The 15,328-nt window shown below is 44.3% G+C and overlaps 1 protein-coding gene across 2 annotated transcripts in view; it reads left to right on the top strand.

Moving 5' to 3' along the window:
• AMPH (amphiphysin) overlaps positions 1–15,328 on the top strand; it is a 146,875-nt gene that overhangs the window by 106,393 nt on the left and 25,154 nt on the right. The window contains exons 12-14 of one of the 2 annotated variants that reach the window (XM_032484251.1): positions 8,381–8,500; positions 12,024–12,047; positions 13,953–13,976. In XM_032484251.1, coding sequence (XP_032340142.1) covers positions 8,381–8,500; positions 12,024–12,047; positions 13,953–13,976 — 168 coding nt within the window. The remainder of the gene's footprint in view (positions 1–8,380; positions 8,501–12,023; positions 12,048–13,952; positions 13,977–15,328) is intronic. The other variant, XM_032484252.1, reaches the window with a different exon arrangement.

Genomic DNA, 15,328 nt, shown 5'->3' with positions numbered 1-15,328 from the left:
CTGCGACTTCACCGGCACTTGGGTGAACGTCAATTCATACTAATTCACGTTTGCACCTTTTATTCTTTCTTTCGTGTTACTCCCTAGTCAAGAATAGAAAACGAAATTCAACGAGGTGAACATTAAGTCTTTTGACCTCCAGCAGGAGCAAATGTATCCATGCACATCACTTGGCAAATGGAGCCGTCAGCGGTCCCCCTGCTTTCAGAGACACCTGACTGTGCTGTTCCTCCTCCAGCTGCCCTCAGTGGGCTGCACACCTGTCCCAGCTTGGTTGTCCCATTGCCTCAAGAAGAGCCTTGACTTCAAGAGTTGCTCCTAATGCCGTCAAAACCATCTCTTTATTAAGAGGGAACATCCCCAGAGAAGTCACATATGCCAGTACCATTTCCTCCCAGTATTCTCAGGGTCAGAAATAATATTAACATTTTGCAAGGGGTGTAATCACTGAGTATGTCAGTAACAACACTACATACAGCATCCCAGTTGCAATCGCATCCTGTTGGTAATAAGAGAAATAATGTTCTAAAAACAGGGAGCTCAGCAAATAAAATCTCAGAAGCAGTGCAGTGGCAGATGGTAATTTCTCGCCCCTTTTGAGGGTGTTTATGGACAGACACAGTGCTTTTAGATAGTTTTCCTTCTTTGGTTTGTATGAGATGCTAAGTTTGGGAAGCTAACTAGGGCTTGGAATGTGTTTAACGGCTCCTTTGAGGAGGGGGAACTGGGTGTCTATCAGTGCATGGACACACTGTATCTGTGGATACGCAGATGCCATCAGGGATAACTGTCTTTGAGCCAAATGAACTTACCCAGCATCCGCCGTGGCCCCAAAACCAACTTGAGACGTTTCCATTTCCACGTTAGTATTTCTGGTGGCTCGTTCTCTTTTTTGCTACATCAGATTTGTAAGTGAGAGTGTTTTAGGGTGATAATACCCTCACTCAAGTGGCTTTCACCTGGACCCTCCAGGAACATCCTCTCAATGTCATCACCAATAGAGAACGTGGTCACCTCGAAGCCGTGTGTACTTAGCTGAGGACACCTCTCTATTCAGCAGCAGAGGCCACTGAAGTAGAGAAAATGTGACTAGTTCCAAAGTAAAGATGGGCTTACAAAGTGTTCCGTCTCTTAAAACGTTTTTCTTTGCGGTTTGCTGGCTCACATGAGGGTCCTTCACAGTGGAGGGGGAAAAAGAATCAAAGCACTTTTTAAAGTTACATATGCCAGAAGAGGCCCCCTGAGTCCTTTTAAGAGCATTCACTTCTGCTGGTATTGCTGAGTGGGAGTGACAGGCAAGGCCAAGGGCTGGAGGGCAGAGAGAGAGAGGAGGACATGCCTTTTAAAGCAGAAGCGTCTCCAGCCGCGGCTGCCACGCTGACACGATCCGCTGGTGGAGCTGCTGGCCCCGGCATGGCTAGTCCGCATGCCCGACTCCAAGGACAAGCACCTCCCCACTGGTACCTTTTACAGCTTACGGTCAGCCTGCCGGGCGATTCAGAAAGAATTGACCACCAGAGACATTATGGGGTGCATTTTTCAGGTTCAGCTTCATTTGCATTATTTTCTTTTAATTTGGGGAGGAGATAGAAGGGAATTTCTATCATTTTTTGTCTACATATGAGAGGAAACATGGCAGGTGGACCCCAGTGCATAACTTGAAGCACTTGGGGATGAAGCAAGGATTTGTATTTCAGTCTACTTCCTCCCTTATTGAGTGACATAATCTAGTTTTATTTAAAAACTCATCAGTGATGGATGCTGTCTTTTCCTGGAGCATCTTGACAATTTCCTCGTAGCTGTGCTTCTGTAAATGTCGACGTTACTTCCGCCCTCTCGGGTCTCATCCAGCAGAGGTTCTGATTCTGCAGAGCTGGGGTGGGGACCAAGAGTCTGTATTTCTGCCCGGCCCCCAGGGAATGCTAACCCTGCAGGTCTTGAGATCACACCAAGAGAACCACTGTTCGAGGCCACCAGGAGTTCCATGTGGTACACATTTGTGGCCACGGACAGAATACCACAGAGCAGTCACAGATTTCTTCCAGGAAAATATCCAGCTGAGTCAAACGTATGTCGTGATTGACCGTTTGTAACTGCTTCATTTAAAAACAGCGTGACTTACACTGTTCCATATTTAGGATTGGTGGATTTAACACACGTGTCCATGTATGCTTCTACTTTTAGGTGTGTTGATCAGATGACATGTCAATCCACATATTACAAGTGATCGGATTGTCTCATCTGGACAATAATGCTCCTGGACATGCACAGAGAAATGATGAAAACCAGAAATAGAAATGCCAGGAGCAAATGAGATGCCAGTTGCAAGAAGGCAGAATATTGGAGACTCAAAAGCTGAGATGTATTTGAAAAGATTTTCTTACAGATACGGATATTTATAGTAATATAGAGTTGTCCACTTGAATTTTATTTTAATATTTGAAAAACATCTAATGAGTCATTTTACATTTAACAAAGAGGCTGATATCCCCAGTTTGCTATTTTTATCATGTGCTTAATGGGGAAAAAAAGCATTTGTGTTAATCCCACCCAGAAGCTCAAGATGTGAAGAGTGAAACATTCCTCATCTCTGGTGGATTTGGGTGTTTTGTACCCCAAGTCTTGTCACCATGGTAATTCTCTCTTGAGTGTGTCCTGGGGTTGGAAACAGAAATCCATCGGGCCTACAGAGCCCTCTAATGGCCCAAACCATAAATGTAGCATATGTATTCTGGAAATAGGTAGTTCCAAGAATCTTCTCTGGGAAGTATCCTTATCTGCTTACAGGGAGATGCCTGATTGTCAAGACCACAGGGCTGATTTTGCTTTTCTGGCTGTGTTTACAGAAATGGACCTGCAGAAGGACAAACCCATCCCTCCCTATTTTTTCCTCCCAGGAACTGAAATAGAAAGAAGCTCTGTGTGTGTGTGTGTGTGTGTGTGTGTCTGCATGCACACAACTGCCTTATTCTTTTAAAATAGCATTTTCCACGTAGTCCCGTGAGATGCTGTGAAAAGGGGGGTCCTTGGTCATGGGAGGCTGGGAGGGGCTGCACTTCCTTTTGCTTTTCATAAGCTCCTGTCGGCATGTTCAAGGCTCTTAGAGGTCCTGCAACCGAAGCCCTGATTACTTTGTTTAAATCAGGGTTTCTCAGTCTCCCATTCCCCTCAAAATACCTTGTTCCTGGGAAATGGAGTTTTGGTAAACATTTTAAAAAGGAAGATTTAGAAAGATATTATGTCCCTGGAAACCTAATTGTGACAAATAGATTTTAACAGGAGATCAAGACCAAAAAAAAAAAAAAAAAAAATCACGGATATATACACATAGACACTTGTGTACGTCCAAGGTTGTTTCCTTCTTTCTCTTTGAAAAAATGTTTCACTGCTTTCTGTGCTGACTGGATGACTTAACTTTAATTCAGACGCTCACCCTCCTCTCCCGCCAGGCCTTTCCTTAGCGATTGTGGCCCTGAGCAAATATTTGGTGAGGGGCGGTGCAGGGGCCTCCATATGAGCAATCTGAGTCACTTAACACCAGCACAGCAGCATCCTGGTGGCCGGTCCCCTGGGTTCTGTGGGTGAGATGCAGTGCTGCCTGGTGGGAACAATCTGCTCACCAGCCGCCCTCTTGGAAGCACCTGGCCACCATGTTCCAGGACAACCTGGTGGATATGAGTCCCAGGTTCCTGGGGCACATGACGGAGCCTCCGTAGTGAGTAGGGTGGGATAATGCTCCAAAGAGGAGAGGGGGGGGCTGGACCCATGCAGGTCCTGCTGCAGACTTGGGGTGTCCTGCCTGGATGGCCCTGCCAGCTGTCACTGGTCCCCACAACCAGAGAGTGACCTTGAAAATTTCAAGAAAGGTGATGAAAAGCGCAGGGATACTTTGGGATGCAGGGCTGGGGGTGGGATCTCTGCTTGCCTGTTCCCCTGTCAGGCGGCAGTGGGAAGAGAAGACTGCTGGTTTTAGGATTTTTTACCTCAACTATTTTGCCTAGATCTTTTCTCAACAATGATGTTGCATATTTCCTCTCTTGGATATTGTTGCTGTCCCATTTACAAATCCAGAGGGGTTATCTTTTGAACGTCCCAGATTATTCCTCCAGGCCCTCCTGTCACCCTGATGTGCTGGAGGGCAAGACAGTCTGAAAGCCTTTAAATCCTGTAACTGTCAGGACCAAGTCAGCACTATTTACTTCGCTCCTCTTAGATCTCTGTTCTCCAGCCCGAGGCTGCGTCTTACGTTTTAAGTTCATGAGGTCATCCTGTTTTCTCCTAGCCAATCAAACCGAAATAGATTTTTCAACTTGCAAAATAGGTTCAGGAGATGGCTCTTTTCATCTCCTCAGTCCTGATGAGGCCAGCCTGCAGTCACCTCTGTGTGCACCACTCTCTTCCCCGTGTCCATCACCTGGTTTCAGTACCGCCTTGGCGTCTCTCTCCCATGAGGCATCTATCTGGACCAGCTGCCTCTTCTTTGAGTTGATATTTTTATTCAAAGTAAACATGTTAGCATTCTTTTAAGACAGAAAGAATGAAGATGAAAATTGGCAGGAGGAGAAATAGTGCATTTCAAGCCCACAGTCAATCAGAATGGGTTGAAGTTTATTTCTTTACATGTGGGTGGGCACTAGTTGAAAAGTTTAGCTTTATTCCGCTGAACTGTTCTTGTATCTGTGTGGAAAATTAGTTGTCTGTGCGTGTATGGTTCTGTTTCAGGACTCGATGGTTTTCCACTGATCCGTTGGCCCACCTTTATGTCAAGACAGTGCCGCGCTATCTTGACTATCCCCTTATACTATCTTGGAATCGGTTAGGGTTAGTCCTTCAACTTTGTTTTTCTTTTTCAGTATTTCAGCTATTCTAGCTTCTTTGAATTTCCAGATGAATTTGAGAACCAATTTGTAAGTTTCTGCAAACTCCTGGGATTTTGTGTCAGATTTCTAGGGCTGTGGTCATAAAGCACCACAAACTGGTTGGCTTAAAACCACATGCATTTATTCTCTCACAGTTCTGAGGCCAGAAGTCCAAGGTCAAGGTGTCAGCAGGGCCGTGTTCCCTCTGAAAGCTCTAGGGGAGGACTCTTCCTTGCCTTACTCTAATTTTCCTACTTACTTCTGCTGGGGACGTCTTAAGTTTACAATTAAGGTACTGGACGTTTCCCAGTATAGGTGTACAGTTTGAGCAGAATCCTTCAAAGATATTGCTTCAGCATGTTGCTCGCATTATTTCTGGTGATAACTCTGCTTTTATTCTTTTTTTTTTTAATTAAAGTACTGTCAGTTATAATGTGTCAATTTCTGGTGTACAGCACAGTGTCCCAGTCATGCATATACATACATATATTCATTTTCATATTCAAAGGTTATTACAAGATATTGAACATAGTACCCTGTGCCAAAGAGCAGAAACTTTTTAAAAAATCTGTTTTCATCCTTAGGTCGTTCCTCTGTGAGCGACATGTCTTTTTCCTCTGGCGACTTTTAATGATTTCTCTTTTAACACTGGTTTTGAGAAATTAGTCGTGATGGGCCTCAGTGTACTCCTCATGTCTCTGATCCACTTTGGCCAGTGGCTGCCCAAAGCTTGTCCTTTTCACGGTGAATGGCAGGAAGATAGAAAAAACAAGTCAACCATGCAAGCACATTTCAAGCCTTTACTTGAATTTGTGCCCTGATATATCCCTTGGCCAAAGCACGACGCATGGTCAACCCCAAGTCAAGGACTGAGGAAGTAAACTCTTTCTATCATGAGGCCAGGGCAAGGCTAGCCAGAAGGATTATGCTCAAATTGTACACCTATCCTGGGAGAAGTCCAGTACCTTACTAGTAAATTTAAGATGCCCCTAACAGAAGACACTTCATGAAATACGGCACAGAAGATTCTTATAATTGGCAATATTTCCCACTGGATGGTCCCCCACGATGGTTTCCACATCTAACCTCCTATTTTAGGTACACATCCCAGGTCACCTTTTCCAGACTTTTGTTTATAAAACAGTAGGTGAGCTCAAGCTTCCACAAAGCTTAAGAATGTTGGGACCACATCTGATCTACTCCATTGGTGATGGACGTGTAAAGAGTGAGAAAAGATTACTTTTCTTTTGCTATGTTAGGGGAAGTTACATGTCACTATGTTTCAGCATGTGAGTACTTCTGTGCCCTTTTATAAAGGGCTACTACATTAACGGGCAGCTCTCTCAAATTACTCTTTGATATGAGTGCCTTAAGGGGTAACTCAAGATTAAGGGAGAACAAAATCATATAGAAATGGAGCCTGAAGAAGCCAGTTACACGTTTTGAAGGCAACCAAACTGGTCTGACGGATACTCGATGACAGTAATTTTACACAGATACACATCATTACTAATGGTAATTACTAACAGCATAATGTCCACTTGCATTTTGAGTATCCAATATATTTTGTTTAGTAGCTTCCTTGTCTTTATTACTCACGCTCATCTTACCAGGTATTATTACTCTCATTTTATGCATGAAAAACGGAGTCTCAAGCTGAACTGACTGCCCAGAGAGACAGCTAGCAAGTGGCAAAACTGGGTGCAAACCCAGATTTAGTTCAATCGTGGTCAAAGCATAGCTCGTTATAGGCTGGTTTTCTTTTTAGCCTTGATCTCTAACTTCCCATCAGAGCGTCCTTAAAGGGATCCATTAGGTTCATAAGGGACTAAGGGACATATTTGCGTGGGCTAAATTTTTACGGAGCACTTGCAGAATGTCAGGAATTCCTTTGCAGATCTTAGGGTTCCCTGAGATGTGGGACCGGGTCTCTGCAGCAGCCTGGAATAGCACTGGAGTCAAAGGGCAGCTGATAACCTCGATCAGCCCAATCTTCTCATCCCCAAGTGGGGAAGTGATGCATCTGCCCTTCAATTTTGTTTTAAAGATTCGCAGTGCAGGTAAAATGCTGTTGGGGGATAAAGTAATTCTTTCAAGGCAGCAAAGTGCATTAACAAGAGTTAATGTTCATATGTATCAAGTTCTTCGAAGAATGCCTAGCACATTCTAAGTGTAACAGAAGTGTTTGCGAAATGTTAAGTATAATTTGTACCAGCATAAAAGTTGATGAAAAACAAAATTCATGCAGATTTTGAATAGCGGCTGAGGGAATCAGTTGACAGTTTTGTGACTGCAATTATTAAAGACAGAGGGATCTCAGAAGAGCATTATCCTTGTGAAACTTAAAAAATTTAAATGAGGAATAAACATGCCGCAAAATAGATAACTCAAGACCAATAGCAGGATATAGTAGCAGATTTCCTTCTGTAATCCGTGTGGATATACTGAAAAAAAAAAGTATCTGTAGTCATATATTTCTAAATTTTAAAATTTAAGTCCATAATCAGTGTTAATTAAAATAACTCCTGTTCTTTAAAATTTTTCCCTAAACGTCTCTATTCTTATATAATATTTTATCTATTGTTGTGAACTGTCAGTTTCTAGGCAACAGATGGTCAAAATCGAAGAGTATTTCAAAAACCAGACACATGTAACTCGAACTGTGTGAAAACTGACCCCACTTCTCTCCACTGTGGTACAGTTTAAGAGGGCTTTATGTCAGCTCTGCCCTTGACCGTGTAACCTGAGCCTGGGTTAGACCAACGTCAAGTCCACGCCCTTTCCTTTCCTGTCATGATCCCGCAATAAATGAACTAATATTAATGCTTAGTAGTATAAACTTTTTTGTTATTATTATAGCAGGATTCTCATTCTCTATTTTTTCTCTCATTCTTACTTTCTTTCTAATCTAAGAATATTATTGGGGTGGGAGCTCATTTTGCAGTGAAACAGGGCATGTTTTTCTCTCTTTTGCTCCCTCATAAACACAGTTGGGACAAACAGTATTATGGATGAAGAATGGATCATAGGATAACTGAATCCAGGGACAGGGTACCTCTGAGGGGAAGAGGCAGGTGGGATGTGGTCACAGTCACAACGACCCCTTCCTTTTTAACTTTTAGTTTCACAGGGGACATGACAGCAGCGGGTGACTGTTAACAGGTGCACACCTTAGCCCATTTCATTCATCCGGTCCTCTGTAATTCTTGACCTGAGTTTTCTGAGCTGGAAGAGAAGGACATTCCTTAGATCTTGGTGGCCTTAGGGTTCATCTCTCAGACATCCTCTTTGTTGCCTGGACTTGGAGCTGCACAAAGGATAGAAACCAGGTCCTGGGCCGTGTTCCGGAGTGTCTTACATTACACTTGGCCTGTGTGGGTTATTCCCTCTCCCATGCATGAGCCACCTCAGTAGTAAATTATCAAAGCATGCTTGGGGGATATGAACTGAAATTAGAGGCTTGCACGTGGGTTAGATCGTGAAGTCTTACCGGATTCAAGCTAATGCATGTTTTGCTTTAGCAGAACGAAGTCCCCGAGGTGAAGAAAGAGGAGACTTTGTTGGATCTGGACTTCGACCCTTTCAAGCCTGAAGTAGCACCTGCGGGTTCTGCTGGAGTCACCCACTCACCCATGTCTCAGGTATCAAGTGGGTTTTTGGACGTTTGGGGATGAGAGTTGATACACTTTAATAAGCTCAGTAAGGCGACAGGTGCCTTTCCCTGACCCCTCTCCCTTTCATGTGACTCTTTTCAGGTTGACAGGTATTTAGGAAAGGTGGAACGAGGACTTTATCGATGGCAGTTGTTCTCAACCTCCCCTACCATTAGTTTTCTCTGCCCAGGGAGCCACACTTCCACTGTGCCGGGGAGCATCCGTCTCAGAGTGGTTATCCATAGTGGCCCCTTTGCACGCAGAAGTGTCCAGGTTTGGGTGACACATTTCATGGCTTCTCTAAGGAAAACTCTTTATTTTGGTTTGGGGTTTTCTCTTCTTAATTTTTTTTCTCTACTTTCCTTCTTCATACTTTGCAAATTAAGGCATATTTGAAATAACCATGAGATTTTGCTCCAATGGGAATCTTTTTTGGTCTTGATCATCCTGAACTTGAAGTTGATGTCCTCATCCTCCACATTACAGAAACTTACCCTTACGTGCCCCCAATGCAGAGTAGGTCTTGCTTATCCAGGCTTACCCTGCTAATGACTTCCTCGCTCTCAGCATTTTCCCCTTCAGTGGTGGTTGTGATAGCATTGTCTAGCAGAGGGATACTGGTGGTGGGTGCTGTAATGACCTGTGGGTGATTGTTCCAGAGTATAGTTACCTTACAGTTGTCTGTGCTCACAGAAGGAAGTTAACTGAAAATTTTTGCTAACCAGATTTTTACATCAGAGTTTTTGATGTGGTTGGGGCAAACCCAAGGATGCTAGAGTATACTTCAAGTTAATTAATCAAGGTGTATTGTAAAACTCAACTTAGGAATTGAGACCCAGCTCAACTTCTGGTCCGGAAGCCTTCCTGGTACCTTATAATAAACCACGGGGGCATAGACAGCTCAGTGTGGCCCTCAATAAATAAAGCTTCACTTTAATCCATATTTTGTTCCGGAATGTGATTGAGTTTCTACAGACCTCCATGCTGGGACATTGGAACAATAAAAACTGAGATGTCAATAAAGCAGGCAACTCAGTAGATTAGACACTAGTCTGAAAGGTACTTTACAAAAAACATAAAGGCATCTCTTAGATGAATGCTTCAAGAAGTTCTGTTAACTCCCTTTTAAAATATTCACGATGTGCCTTTAGCATATTAACGCCTCCAAGAAGCCCTGCAATCAAAACAAACAAAGTTCAGATTTGTTTAACTTAGAGTTGCCCAAATTGGCTTGACCACGGAAGTCTGTTTTAATGAAACATTCTCAACATTCGCGGGAATGGTCTCTGAAGCTCATGCTGGGAAACGCTAGCGCAGTCACTGTCAGCAAGTCTGAGGGTTCTATCTTGGTGGCCACACAAAGCAGAAAAATGAATGGACATATCATTCGGAACGTCTCCTTTTCAGAGCTGTCTCATTGTGCAGACAACCAGCAGGGTTCGTGGGACTTCCTCTGCATTACCGTCCAACAGTCATCACTTTAGTGGCAGGAGAAGAGTTTCCACAGTGGATGCTGTGATGCTCAGGGGGTCAGATGCCACGGCATTTCTGTCTGCAAGTTTGAATCAAGAGAGAACCCTCTGATATGAACTCATGATTACATTAATCCATGAATCACGCAACTTTGTGTGGATTTAAGACTAAGAGAGCCTTTCAGAATTTAAAGAACAACAACAAAATGACCTTGCCCATGCCGGCTCGTTACAGGAAGCTTTGCTGTGCTCCTGAAACTAACATTGTAAATTGACTCCACTTCAACAAAAAATAAGAATTAAAAAAAAAAGTCCTTGGTTAAATCTTCAAAAGTCTTAGTTTCTGAAGAAAATGCATCACTGCCATCAGGGGAAACTGTGTGTGTCCCCCTGCTCCTCACTCGGGCCTGGTAATAAATTGCTCTGGCTTCCCAGTGGCCGTAATTGAGTCACCTCACTGCAGAGTCCTGTCCTGTGGTCCAGCGCTCATCATGTCTCTTCTCTTGTGCTAAGAAGAAAAGTCTTAGACTGAGGTAACAAGGAGCACAGAGCTGTTAGATTCTGCAAACGTCTTTCCCCTTCACTCAAGATCATATCCCTTACCGACTGCCTGACCCCATGTTTTAAATTGATGGTCCCACGGCTCACAGAACACCTTCCCCTGTGATCCCTGCAGTGTCCATGTGAGCGGACACATCCTTTCCTGACCCCAAGGAGTGATAAGCACACTGCCTCACGTTGCTGCCTTCCTTTGAGGAAAATACCTGTGCTGTCTGCACGATGCCAGGATGTGCAGTAGCTTTTAGGGGCTACAATTCTTAAGGGACTGTGAAGCAAGAAAACATAAACCATCTGGATAATCAGAAAGTGCATATAAGGTGCAGAAGGAGTCCATGTACAAAAAACAGTCGAGCTGTTTTACACTTAGCCATTTGCAAGTAGGTGCTAACCCAGAGACCAGCCAGGCTGCCCGGAGCTTCAGGGTGGGGCCGTTAGAGGAAGCCCAGACCAACGTGGGGGGCGGGGGGTTCAGTCGGAACCACAGGTCCACCTTCTGTACTATGGAGCCCGAACAAGACAGCTGTAATCCCATCTGGAAACTGACATATTCTTAGGATGAGAGTGCCAGGCTCCCTAATTCTCTGTTTACATTTGGAGATTCAAACGACTGCATAAACATGGATCCCTTCTAGTCACAGAGGCACGAGCAGAGAAGCATGTGGCTTTAGCAGAAATTCTCAGTCACAAAGGGAATAAGAAAGAGACGTGTCCCCCACTCTCCCTGCACACGGTGGGAGTCATTTGAACCATCTGGATTCATTCCCCAGGATCAATAAACTTCACAATTAAAATGCTGGTGGTTAAGTGCAATTCACCCACATGTCTTAGGAGGCACCCTGCTAATTTACATGACTGCCAATTAGATGAGCTGTGCGTTACCACCCAATGCAGCATATTGAAGATCTACCTTTCTGAAGTTCATTTACCATCAAGCGGGTCATCCTCTTGAATTTGGTACGAGAGGAGGGGAGAGAAAATAGCGTTAGCAATGATTAGGATCGGCATTTCCTCAAAGTGTGATAAACTCTAATATTGGGGCCCCTTGTCTACTTCATTTTAATTGTGTGTGTGTGTGTGTGTGTGTGTGTGTGTTAAAGTTTATTCATGGTTCAGACATAGTTTTTCACTCATAGAGCAAAAGCAGATTGACTAGCCCTGTGCTGTCCGATAATGGTAGCCACTAGCCGCATTTGGGTACTTTACATCAGACTGAAATGTTAGGATGTAAAATTTAAAGTTCGGTTCCGTTACACTTGCACATTCCCAGTGCTCAGTAGCCCACGCGAGCCGTGGCTGCACGTTGGGCAGAACACATGTGGGACATTCTCATCCCCAGAGAAAGTTCTGTTGAACAAGTGCTGACTAGATGTTTCGAAAATACTTATGATTTTATTTCAAGAACTTTCATCACCCCCGCATTGTTTACATGCTCGGGATTTGCCTGCTAATGGTATTTTTGTTTCTCTGTTTGCTTGCAGACATTGCCCTGGGACCTATGGACGGTAAGAGAACTAAGAACGCTGTCTTTTAACGTCTCTGGATGGCTAAACATTTGGGAACCTCGCTATATTTTACTCCATCTGTGATGGAAAGAAGACGCAGACGTTTCTGATGATAATATGGTCCCCTAGGGCAGCCATCAGCTCCCTGATGGGTCTAAGCGTTCCCTGCAGGTGGAGACGATGGCGAGGGAAGCGTGTTGGTGCCAGACTCCTGGGTGAGCAGGAATGCAGTGTCGTGCCCTTTGTGCCTCCTCCTGTCATTACTGGGGGCTGGAGGAACTGCTGTAGCGAAGGGCAGCATATTTGCTATTGCCTTTAAATGGAGCACGTGGAACGTGTGGATGAAAAAATGTAAAGGACGGGCCACTCTACGCGGGGAACCGTTTCTTCCATTATTATTGTCAGTGAAGCCTCGTTCATAAGAATTTGAGCTTTAGAGCCAGATAGTCCTGGATTTGAGTCCAGACTCTACTTCTTATACCCATATGACTTTGGGCAACTTCTAAAACTCTTTAAGCCTCAGTTTTTCTCATCTGTAATAGAAGGGTAATGACACCCACCTCAGAGGGTGGTGTGAGGCTGAAATGAGATGGCGTGGGCAGGGCAGGCAGCCCAGTGTCCGGCGTGGATCAGTGAAAGGTCGATGCGACTGCTAATGTTATTTGTTCAGCTAATTTGATGTGCAAGGATGAGTATTTCCAGAATTTAGAGCTGAGAATAAAATGCAAACAGAGCTTCGTGATGGCCACGCCTGTGCTTTGGAATTAAGGAAGTGGCCGCACCCAGATGGAGCCTCACAGCCCTGGGTAGAGCCTTTGTCTGCCTGTCTTAGAAGAGCCCGAGCTCACGTGGTCTTAACAGCTCAACCCGAGTTCCATGTCTCCGTCTGTGTTAGTGAGACAGCAGCAGGAACGTTTGGTAGATCTAGCTTTTTAACAGCCTGATCTTCTGAGGTGACATTGCTGCCTTCTTCCCTTAGAATGGAAAGGTGACGTCCCCTTCCCTTCCCTTCCATGGGAGCTTGAAGCATCGTGGAGAGCTCTCAAGAGAAGAGCTGAAAAATGTTGAACGGAAACATTTTTTATAGGAAGCTGGTTTTACTTGTATGTTCCCAAGAAGGGATACGTGGATTGATATTGAGAACATTTGAATTCTAGCCTCAACTTTGTGTTAATTCTTTTTTTTAGCACACTTTTCCTTCCCTAGCTGGGAGAGGCTGGAGGTGTCATTTAGAAGGAGGGTTGACTAGTTCAGAGGACAGACCTGGGAATGGTAACAATGACAAGACTGTAAAGCAGCAGCCCCCTGGATATAGTCACTCACACTTCTGGATCTTCTCAGCTGCCCAGTGTTATTTCCCTGTGTGCAGACGAGCCTTCTAGGTGGGGAGGAGAACAAGAGGCAAGCCCTCCAGGCAGTCAGAGTGGTTAGTACGTCAGATCTGCCTCCATCCAAGCACCACCCCAAAGGCAGAACCAAGGGCAGGATGAGTTGGGGAAAGATTTTATTCTGCTCTTAAATCAGAGCGTGCGATACTGTGTAATTTTGTGGCTGCGAATGCTTGATCTTATTGTGCTGTTCTCAAGCTTACTTATTTATTTGAAACTTGGCACTCCAGAGTGCTAAAGCAAACGGCATATAATAGCCATAAAACCCCTTTTTGATACTAGAAAATGACAGAGGCTTTCTTCATGTTTCAGTGGGGTGGTCTTAAACAATATTGGAACAAAACTCATTCCTCTTCCGTAACAAGTTGCAAAATTTAATATCAACCCTGTAAAAGCCAAAGGCTTCAGCAGTATGTTGACTTTGGACTGATGGGATTTTAATATGCTGGGGGAATTTTCTTTTCATGTCTTATGATTGTGATTATGATTATTTATTATTATTATTTTACTCACACAGACGAGCACCGATCTGGTACAGCCGGTAGGTAAATGTCCAGAAAATTCTGGATTTTTTTGGTATTTAATATGCATTGTTTACATAACATATTATCTAGAATGAGCTTTTCTTCTCATGGCATTGCTAGTCACAGATTTAGCCTTAAACCATTTAATTTAAATACGCTCTAGCTTTGTTTAACTGTTGCTACCCTACTGAAGAGCTTTGTGTTTCTCATCAGCGCTTACCATGGTCTATTTCATCTTACGTTTTTGTTTTTGTTTTTTTCTTCCTTTGCTCTTCTGCATACTCTAAAGACTGATTCTTCAAAAAGTCTTTCCCTGTGTAACCTGATCATGGAGGAAACTCCAGACAGTGGGTTGGCCGAAGAAATTCAAAGATCTCAAATTGATTTAGGTGCACTTATGTGGGGCCCTGATGCTAGTACAGAGAGTGTCAGCCAGGAACTTCCCCAAGGTGGGTCGCAGGAAGACTCTGCATGTGTCTCTGAAGCAGAGCGAGACGTGGGATTATCCACTGGGATGCTTCCTTCTGCTGACTGGCACACGGTAGCTGAAGAGGGTGAGCATGTCCTGGGGCCAGCCCCTCTATGTAGAAGTGAACAGCTGCTCCCGGAGCCCGTGCCGGGGGCTGAATTTGCCATGGCTGCTTCTGAGGAGTTGGAGCAGCCTTATGATTTACCTGATTCAGAGATCCCAGCCATGGAGACTGGTGGCCTGGTCCAAGAAAGTCAAGAAGCTGTTAAGAAGTCAGAGGAAGAGGAAGACCAACAGAAGATCCAAGATTCTATCTGGGCAGGTGTGGAGACATGTGAAAAGGTAGACACTGGAGCTGTTGGTATCAAGGCACTAGAAGGTACAGAGGAATTTGAAGAGAAAGTGCATGAAAGTACAGGAAACAGGGTAGTAGATCTTTGTAAGACAACAGGCAAGCAAGACCAGGAGACCTTAAAAATCAGTGAAGAGGGAACTAGGAAAGATCTAAGTGCTGGGTGTGAGGAAAGCCTAAAGACCAGTGAAGAGTGTCTTGAGGAAACTGACATATTAGAAAAAGAAATGGAAAGTGTAGATATGATAGATGAGTTTAGTGACAGAGACCAAGGGCTGGGTGACAGGATTCAAGTAGTAATAAATAATTGTATGGTTACAGGGGGTTCTGGAGCTAGACCTGCCATTCACACAGGTGTTTTGAATCTGCCTCTCCAGACTGACTCTGTATCTAATACTGAAGATGCCAGCTCTGAGGGATGGGGTTTAGCTGGAAAAGACAGAGAGAAAAATTTGCTAGACCCTCCTGACCACGATGTAACGTATCCTTCAGCACAAGGCAGTGCAGACGCTGAAGAGATTCAGTGGGAGGCTGTGTTACATGCTCCT

Source organism: Camelus ferus, chromosome 7 (genome assembly GCF_009834535.1).
Source record: "Camelus ferus isolate YT-003-E chromosome 7, BCGSAC_Cfer_1.0, whole genome shotgun sequence".
NCBI classification, from domain to species: domain Eukaryota; kingdom Metazoa; phylum Chordata; class Mammalia; order Artiodactyla; family Camelidae; genus Camelus; species Camelus ferus.
This window is presented reverse-complemented; position numbering and strand designations above follow the sequence as displayed.